Source organism: Eumetopias jubatus, unplaced genomic scaffold (assembly GCF_037043125.1).
Source record: "Eumetopias jubatus isolate StellerSeaLion01/CBP00866 unplaced genomic scaffold, mEumJub1_p1.0 scaffold_2, whole genome shotgun sequence".
Lineage (NCBI taxonomy): Eukaryota > Metazoa > Chordata > Mammalia > Carnivora > Otariidae > Eumetopias > Eumetopias jubatus.
In genome coordinates, this window is record NW_028274808.1 from 146436989 (window position 1) to 146447127 (window position 10139).

At 43.4% G+C, this 10139-nt stretch overlaps 1 protein-coding gene across 4 annotated transcripts in view; it reads right to left on the reverse strand.

The window, feature by feature from the left end:
- The window catches only part of RUFY3 (RUN and FYVE domain containing 3), a 77901-nt gene extending 68415 nt beyond the window's left edge, over nt 1-9486 (reverse strand). For 2 of the 4 annotated variants that reach the window (XM_028100549.2, XM_028100548.2), the window contains exon 1: nt 8921-9485. In XM_028100549.2, the coding sequence (XP_027956350.1) occupies nt 8921-9266 (346 nt within the window). In that variant the 5' untranslated portion in view covers nt 9267-9485. Of the gene's footprint in view, nt 1-8920 lie in introns of all 4 variants that reach the window. The other 2 variants (XM_088021145.1, XM_028100551.2) reach the window with 2 other exon arrangements.
- Nucleotides 9487-10139: the final 653 nt, after the last annotated feature.

Consider the following 10139-nt stretch of genomic DNA (forward strand, 5'->3'; position numbering starts at 1 on the left):
TACCTTACTTTAAAAATATTATTATGAAATATGGATACCTAAACAATATATTTAGCTTCATCTTCTTTTCACTTTATAGAAAGGGTTTCATGCTGTATGAAAGCCTTTCACTTAACATCGCATTTTTAAAGATTCATCCACATTGTAGTGTGCAGCTATAGTTTATCCTTTTGGCTGCTGTATTATGAGGTAATATTCCATTGTATGTGTAAAGAATTTTCTGATCCATTTTCCTGCTGGTGAACACATATGGGTTATTTCTAATTTTTTTTTTTTGTTTCAAATGATGTTATTTGGATATAGATAGATTTTCAGAAACAGATTTCTTGTAGGTATGCCAATTCTTTTTGTTTTAAGATTTTATTTATTTATTTGAGAGAGAGAGAGAGAGGGAGAGAGCGCGCACAAATGGGGGGAGGGGCAGAGGGAGAAGCAGTCCCCCCGCCCCATCCCAATGAGCAGGGAGCCCGACATGGGGCTCTATCCATCCTAGGACCCTTGAGATCATGACCTGAGCAGAAGGCAGCCACTTGACCAACTGAGTCACCCAGGCTCCCCAGGTATGCCAATTCTTAACAGGTTGGAAGGTAAGTAACCATTTCACTTATTTCTTTTACAGGTAGTTGCCTCCTACTATTGCCTGGTTTCTATTCTGCACATAATGGTGTTTTTTAAAAATGTATCAAGTTGTACAACTAAGTCAGTTTTAAAGCTCACAAGTTCTACTTCCCAAGGATTCCTGGATCACAGTTTTACAATTTAAGAAAAATATCACCCCTATAGCCCCAACATTTTACTAGTTGCTATTAGCACAGAAGGGTTTCTTTGATAAATCATCATCATGATGACATTGGTGAAAGGGCCAGATGTTCCTGCTAAATTATAAGGTTTTTTTTTTCTGAGAGAGAGAAGAGAGAGAGTGCGCGGAGTGGGGGGGGGTAAGGGGGGGGTAGAGGGAGAAAGAATATTAATCAGACTCCACGCCCAGCATGAGCCTGACGACACAGGGCTCCATCTCATGACACTGAGATCATGACCAGAGCCGAGATCAACAGTCCAAGGCTTAACCAACTGAGCCACACAGGCGCCCCTAAATTATAAGATTATTCAGTGGAACAATCATGATTTTTTCACATGCTCCAGTCCTCCCTCCCACTCACTTCCTTCCCTCTCTCAGACAAAAATCTATTATGTCCACCTCTAATGCTGAGATTTCTACAGTTTTAGGTTTATAACATTTGAAAGACTCAGTACTACTTTGCAGATATTAACTGAGGATGGTAATTAGTACTATAAAATGATTATACCTGAGAAGCTGAGTTATCATTATTTTGTTTAGAAATAAACACCACCAGGAGTATTATAATGCATAATCTTTTCACTTGTTAAAAATAACCAGCATAAGACTAGAATTAACTCCCACCTTAATAACAAAAATCGATTTCATGGCTAAGTACCATAGGCAATGATTTACAGATGTAAAACTACCAGCAACTTATTAGGTGATCTTGGGAAATTTATCCTGCTCTTGTCCTAATTTACTCAGCTGTAAAACTAAATAACTAGCTTCACAAAAGTCATGGGCTCGTTGAGAATGTTGCCTGTTTTGCACACCTTTATACATCCGCTTAAAACAGTACCTACCAAATATCAGAGTCTTAACAGACACTTGGTATAGATATGTAACTCCAAAGCACTCTATATTCTTGCAATTGTATATTTTCACCCTCCTATTTCACCTTAACCATGAAAACCTCCAACTTTGACAAAATCAAGCTGTATTTATGCCCCAACAAACAAGTCATTCTAACAGTCTTTATTCATTTGTACATAACATTCATTAATTTAATATGCACAGGGCACCTACTATGTGTTAGTCACTAGAGACATGAAAAACAAGGTAATAAACAAGAAACAGGCAATTACAGGTGTTTAAGAAATTCCTAAGTCCTTGTCACACAGATGGCTATTCAGTGTTGTTTACAACCATAACTATTTTCTCTATCAAATAGAGAATTTTTCTCTATCAAATCAGTGACTTGTGAACTTCACATTCATTTATTCATTTAGCAAGCAGAGCCTTGCTGAGTAGAATGAGAAACTAGAGGGTTGCTGCTGTCTGAAAAGGAGCCTTCAGTTTAGGATGGGATTCCAGTGGTGGAGGTGATGAAGGAAGCTGTGAGCATGTGGACTCTAGAGCCAGAATGCCCAAAGTGAACACTAGATCCACCACTTAGAAGCTCAGTAACCTTGGCAAATTACTTGTTTCTATGCCTGCTTCTTCAGTGACAAATGGGGATATAATATTAATTACTTCAGAGTTAAAAGAAGTAATGTAAATAAAATGCTCAGCATAGCACTTTGCACAAAGTAAGCAGTCCGTAAATACCAGCCATTATCATCACTGTTAGTGCTTGAGAATTGAGGGGGGTAAAAAACCCCATGCTATCACCACATGAAATTTAAGTCAGGAAGGATGAAAGCTCACGGGACTGAGGTAGAGGAAAGTGAAAAGGAAATGTGAGCAAAGGGTATGCTGGGGCATCTCTCAGGCCTTGAGGAGGGAAGAAGAGATGGGTCAGAGTTTTACCAACCATTCGTATCAGATGACCGGATTTCTTAAGTTCATCAAGAAGGCAGAGGAAACAGATGTGTATGTCTCTCGAGTCCCTAAAGACATTTAAAGTTAGAGGAACCACACTCTAAAAGACAGCATGCTCAAACAACTTCTGCTTTCTGCATGCCTCTTGCTGTTGGTGAGAATCTCTCTTCTCTGTTTCACAGTGTTTCAAACTTTCCCAGCTCTGCCCCACCTTCCATGCCTCCCCTTCTGACACTTGTTGCTGTCCAGTCTATTTGGTATGGGGCAACTGTAGAACCAGCCAGTCACAAAGATGGGCCCTGAAAACAGGGTTACCACCTTGGCCAGCAGCCCTCGCCTGGTGTTTTAGGAAGACCATGAACCTTTCATAATTATTCAGACGTAGCTATGGGGGGGGGGGCACCATATTGATACCCTCTCAAGTACGACTGCTTTTAAAACTCTAAAAGCATTTCCTTTCTCATAATTTCAAGCTGTGCTTATGATACGCTCCTGACTTCTCAAAATAAATGTTAAAGCTCATAGTTGAGCCACTTTATACTATAGGAAGAAGTTTCCATTTTAATAAGGTTTAGGTGGAAATATAACAGTTGTGATATCCTGCAAAATTCATTAAAATGGGATTCCTTAGGGCGCCTGCCTGGCTCAGTGGGGAACATGCGAATTCTCGATCTTGGGGTTGTGAGTTCAAGCCCCACATTGGGTGTAGGGCTTACTTAAAAAAATAAATAAAATAAATGGATTCTTTTATTTATGATGGCTACACGTTACCTTTTGTACAATGATAAAGCAGCAGTTATGTCTTTTAGGCAACTCTCTTATTTAAGGAATTTCCAAAAATATTAGATAACAAGGAGATACCATCCAGTTAATTCTGCTACACTCTCACCATCATCCTCCCAGACTTTTTACTATCTATAACCTACACTAGAAAAATATGTTCTCTCAGCTTCTTTGTAAGATTCTACTTCTTTAACATAGATTTCTGTTAAAAGCCAAACAAAAAGGAAAAAGAGACAAGATAGAATAAGTCAGGTGAATATGTTTTGAGGACAATATTAGTCTTTTAGTCCATTATTAGCAATAATGGACTAAAATTAGCAAATTTTACTGCCTTCTACCTAAACTGATTTGAGGGAGCAGACAGTGATTAAGAACATGAACTGTAGTATCACACTATGCAGGAATATGAATTCATTCTCTGTACTTCACTTAAAAAACTGCATTATATACAAAAATTGAATCATTATGTGGTACATACAAAACTGATATAATGTTATGTGTCAATTATACCTCACAAAAAATAAACAAACAAAACATCTTTGGAGAGAAGGCCAGAAATCTGTGCTAATAAGACATCCAGGTGATTCCAATTGGTGCTAAAATTTGAAATAAGAACTATCCTAAAACTACAGGATCTGTGTCTCTGGAATGTAAACTTCTAAATCCAAGGTTCCCCTATCAGAATTTTTGTATTTTATAACAATTTAGATAAGTTAATTAGAGATACTGAATCAAATATTCTGATGAAAAACATGTTGTAGTCATCTACTTATATAAATTCTATATGGACTAATCCTCCTTCCCATTTTTTTTCTTTTCAGTTTTCATTGTTAAGAGAGTAGTTTTGTGTATTGGCACTTCAACTGGAAATTTTAAGAAATAAAAACAACAACCAGTAAGTACTGATACATGTGAGCTTTTTAGCTCTGTGTGGCACACAAAAAATATTCCATAAATGGCAGCCACCAAGTACTACTATTATCTTACTACTCACATTCTTTATTTATAATTGTTTGGGTTATAGAACTATAGTAAAACTTCTTTTATCTAACGGAGAGCCTTTTAGGATCCTCTAGTATCCAGAATGAAGCTAAGATCAGAAACAAGAAAAAAGAAAACTGTCTAAAGAATCAACCTATGATTATCAAGAGGGGAGCGGTCAAAACAAAGTCTCAAAGATAAGCTTTAATATTCCAAAACTGTTGCTTTGTCCATCAGAGCGTGCTCTGACTTTTTGATAATGCCGGGCCAGAGGAGCCGAGAGGAGGCAGGAGAGAAGGGGAGAAACGGGCTGGGAAGACACGCTGTGACAGCTGAGGCAACAGTGGCGATAAAAGCTAGACTGGGAAGGGGAAGCAGCAGCCAGGTTACTGCAGCCACAGCACACTGGAAATGGGGGCCTGACCCAGCTCGGGCCACTGCAGCTGTGTGCAGATATTAGATATTAGATATTAGATGCTCTGGAGTTCTAAACTCCAGTTCTGGTAGTCACCAACCTACAATTAAATACTGTCTGAAGATGCTACATTTCTGAAGGCTTTTTCTTTCTTTTTTTTTTTTAGGGGTGATTATATCTGCCCTTTGACAAAATAGCATTTAATGGATCAGATAGCGATTCTTAATCCATGTTAAAGCATAATGCTTTCTGGGGGCGCCTGGGTGGCTCAGTCGTTAAGCATCTGCCTTCAGCTCGGGTCATGATCCCAGGGTCCTGATCGGCGGGAAGCCTGCTTCTCCCTCTCCCACTCCCCCTGCTGTGTTCCCTCTCTTACGTTCTCTCTGTCAAATAAATAAAATAAAAAAAAAAAAAGCATAATGCTTTCTGGAAGACTATTAATTGACGAAAAAAGAAGACACAAAAACAGAAATGTCCATGGAGGATAAATTAAGATCAATGAATAAATATATACATACACACGATAATATATATACATGCGCATGTACATCTATATTTTTATATTGTATGTGTATAAACTAGACATACAACTATTTTTCTTCCCTTACTTATTCCTGCGTTTATACATAAATGAGAAAGTTCCTTCCCCAAATCATGGATTCTTAAAGTGCATCTGTGAGAAAGTGCATCTGTGAATGTTTCCAGAAGCCTCATTCTCTGCACTTTCCTGGGCCCAACCAAGGTATTCACTGTTAGGTATACTCAACTTCAAAGTGGGTGGTCAGAGTAATGCTCTCAGGCCTTCCCACCTTTTTTCTTCTTTCTATTCTTCTCTTAGCCCCTTCCACCATCTCAAAACAGCACATACAAATACTGAAAGAAAGCTGCTGCTTTGTTGAGTGGAACGTTCTTTTTTTTTTGGAACACTGCTGTAATTAGAAAAGACAAGGGCAGAGATGTAGGTTATTTGCATGTCACTGTCATAAACATCAATGTTTGCTATAGCTCTGGGAGTTGGAAGAAGAAAAGAGTAACCGTCAATGGAAGCTGGTAACTATGTACACAGCAGGGGTGCCTCTTCCCTCCAACCAAGAAGCCACCTCTGACTTATCCTGTCCATCCACGAGAAGACTTCAAAAGTTAGGGTGAAAAAGTAAGGCATTAAAAGTATTGCACCATGGCATGAAAGTGGCTCCTTCATATATAATTTATGAGAAATTGGTGTGGAAGGTCCTATACAAGGGGGAAAAGGCCTCATGAAATATGGATATATATATGTCTGTGAATGCATGCAAAAGTTATGGAAGAAAGCTCACCAAGCTCAAAAGTGATATCCTCTGAAAAGAAATGGGTTGGGGGTTCCCCCCCCAACAGGAAAGTGCACTTTGTACTCAATGTACTCTTTCATGGTAAAGATTTAAACAATGAGAAGATTTATATGTTACTTGTAATTTTTATAAATCAAGTATTTTTTAAAAACATGGAGATTTAAAAGCTAGAAGCATAAAAATTTAGCAGATTAGCACTCCAAGATTCAGAAAGTGACATGATCCAACAAGGCACATCAGAAGCCTTCTTTCATATTGCTTTGAGCATGCTGAATATTTTATGGATATTATATCTAGCAGGATTTTACACTGAAACAGTATACCTCACGAACCTGAAAAGTTTAGGCTACTTCCCCTGCACACATTTTTGCTATTCTTTATCAGTGTCATTCGGAACAAAGCTTCTGAACTCAAATGTAAAGGTTAATTTTTAAAATCTCTGTATACAGTTAAGATTTCTAAAATAAAGATGACAATACCTCAAAATTATTATATATTATGCACTTTTGGCAAATACATTAGCAAGAGTTAAAAACTGGGTGTTGAGGGGGCAAATATTCACTGGGTGTTGTTGACGCTGAATCCAAGTACTGTCCTGGTAACTGAAATGAGAAATCTTTTTAAAACTGTTTTGTCTAAGGTTGCTCAAGTCAACGGCCAGGAGACTCAGAGTTCTGATTGATATCCAAGTACATCACAGAAAGTAATATTGCACTGATCACAAAGAAATATTGTAGTTAATATACAGAGTATTCCTTTTTCCTAGTATGCGTGTGTTCTGAAGTACATATAAATTAACAAGGTAAAAACAAAAACTCAAAACAAGAACGACTTCAATACATCTACTACTGTTGTAAGGTAGACTAAGAGATCACAGGCACGAATTCAGCTTTAAGTCTTCCATTCCTGATCTTGACCATGCTTAGGCCCTAATTTTCTAACAATACTTAAAAAAAAACAAAGCCAACCCTTAATAGGAAGAAGAATCAAATAAATTAACCTAAATCCAGATAATCCCCACAAATGACACTGGCCAACAATTCAAATTTCTTCTGTCAAACTTTGTACCACAACTGTTAAGAGGTACAAAGAACTGATAGAAGTGTTTTCACTCTATAGTGATGTAGTTGATGGGCAGATTACACAGAAATAAAATTTTAAGGAGAAAAAAGAGGCTGTGCTTAAAGAACAAACTAGAAAGCAGAATCCTTAGAAAACAGAAAGAAATGTGAATATTCTTATCTCTACCTCTTCTGCTTACTAAAGGACTAATTTCTATCTTGATTAGACACTCCCCTCTGGAGATTAGCACAGACCACCCTAACACACAAACTATGGTTTCACTAAGACTGTTAGGCAGTGGTCAGTGTTGGCCCTCTTTCTAGGTAATACAGAAAAGGTGACACTGGACTACTACCTCCAGCTGAATCCAATGGCCCCTAAGCTAGGGGCCACCAGTTTCCAAAGTCTGGGGTTTGCTTAAAGAGGACAGTCTTGGTAGGCAAGGAATCTGGATCAACTTCATTCCTTCTCTAAGGCTGTTACTTGGAACAGATCACTCAATAATACTGATACGTAGCTTTATCTGAAAACGTAGTATCATATCTCACAGAGATGTGAGGATTAACTCTGATATTCACAGCACGTGCACACAGAAAATATTCGACTAATGTTAATCTTCTCATAGGGGATGGATCAGGGGGGTAGAAAAGGCAAAGTCAGGATTTCTTGGTTGTGTAGAGCAGTTAAAAGGTTTGTTGCAGTGATCAAAGAAATCTCTAGCTCTATCTCTAGGAGAGGTTCCCTCATCCCCTTAAGCAAGTTTCTCCCCCTTTTCTTTTTTTTCTCCCCCTTTTCAGAACTCATACAGGAAAGTATTTGACATTTATAGCACGCCTTGTATCTTTTTTTTTAAGATTTTATTTATTTGACAGAGAGACACAGCGAGAGAGGGGACACAAGCAGGGAGAGTGGGAGAGGGAGAAGCAGGCTTCCCGCGGAGCAGGGAGCCCGATGTGGGGCTCGATCCCAGGACCCTGGGATCATGACCTGAGCCGAAGGCAGACGCTTAATGACTGAGCCACCCAGGCGCCCCGCACGCCTTCTATCTTCCGCCACATTTTCATACTGTAAGACCTGTCTTGTTAAACCAGATTTAACACTCTCCAAGTCTTTCTATACACATTGCCTTACTCTAGGGTCCCGCTCAGGGCAAGTAGCAATAAACATCTGTTGACTGATAAAGCACAAAGTGGGGTCCGCTGCAATGAGAGGCCTCCCCCATCCGTGCTATTAAAAGGTGGAGGCCTCTCCCTGCCAAACGCTACAATCTCGGGAGGGGCCCTTCCAAAGCCACACATTCCCTTTTCGTCGTCTCGGGCACTATTCCTGATTTCTCTTCTCAATCGGGGGACACATTTGTGATATCTACGGGTGTGGCGAGAATGCTGGTAAAAATTTTAGTGGTACAACTGAGGCAGCCAGGCGGCAGCGGCGCCGCAGCCACACCTACTCCGCGGCCGCGGCGCCGGGAGCCCGCAGAAGGCGGGCCCACCGCGCTGCCGGGTCTCTGGGCGCCGCCCCCTCCTCGGCCTCTCTCTGGAAGGCTCCCAGCTTGGGACCCGGGGCTGGGACCGGGGAGCACGTGGGAGGCTGGCGAGAACGAGCGCCCGGCCCAGGAGGGGAGGGGAGGCCCAGCGGGAGCCCGCGGCCTGGGGAGACTCGGAGGTAAACAGTCCGGCGCCCGGACCGCGGCAGTTCCCCCTCCCAACCCCCTTCCCGGCCGAGTCCCCCCTTCCCGCCGCCACTCACGGTGCTTGCCGCCGCCGCCGCTCGGGTAGCTCAGCAGTAGGAAGGGCAGCGGGGAGCCCGGCGACGGCGGGGTCCTCCAGGAGCGCTGTTGCTGCTGCGGCGGCGGGCGCGCTGTGAAGCCGGCGCCTCCATCGCCCGGGTAGAGCAGGAAGAAGGGGGCGGTCACCGGCGAGCCGGGCTCCGACTGCCCGGCGGGGGAGGCCAGCGGCGGCCCCGCCTCGCCCTCTCGGTCCGCGCCCCCGGCTGGAGCGCGGCGCGGCTCCTCCAGCAGCTGCTCCCCGCCCCTCGCCGGCTCCTCGCTGCAACTTTCCGCGCTGGCGGTGGGCGGCGGCGAGGTCTCAGCCATTCTCGCTCCTTCCTTCGCCGCCGTCTTCGACTGGCTCCCGGGGCCGGGCAGGGGAGAGGAGGGTCACGGCGGCGAATTGCCGCCTCGTCCCCGTCCGCGACGCCGCCGCCACCTTTCTCCTTGGCCGCGGGCCGGCGACGAGGCTCCGCCGCGGTCCGAGCCAGCTGGAGCGACGGCTCCGCCCGACGGCGCGGTCTCCTTACCGGCCGCCTCCTCCCGCCCCGGCCCCCGCCCAGCGGCGCGGCTCCCCTAGGGGGCGGCGTCCTCCTCTTCCCACTTCCCACCTTCCGCTTCCCTCCTCGGGCGTTGACCTCCCTCCCGACCCTGGGGGAGGAGACGGCGCCCAATGCCGCGTCCTTACCCGCCCCCGGCCCAGCCCTCTTAAGCCGTCAGGTGTGTTTGGCCGCCGGGGCTTGAAAGGTGGGAGACCTGGCGAAATAGCGGCGTTTTTCTGTGTTGCTGCCTAACTGCCGTAGCACGGAGGTACAAAGATCTGGGTGGGAGAAGAGACGAAAGCTAATTTTAAAAAGGAACCTCCCTCCCCCCGGGTATTGAACTGTACCATTTGCCTTTCACACACTAGAACTTTAACGGTTGATTCACGGTTTTGATTCCCGAGCTTTTTATGTGAGAAACTAGAGGTGGGTGTCTTCCTTCTACCACCTCTTTTGTTCCCCGTCTTGTGCGCCGTATAGAAATCTTGTCTTTGCTTTGACTTCAGCTCCCTGGTTCTCTGGTGTTCTGGGTGCGCGTGAGTGCATTTTAAGCTACACGGATTAGAATTTGTACGACAAGCGTCTATTATAGGTCGACAGTTTTCACTTTCATTGTACTTGTGTCTCGCTAGTAATTGGCCGCTGTTGCTTTATTTTG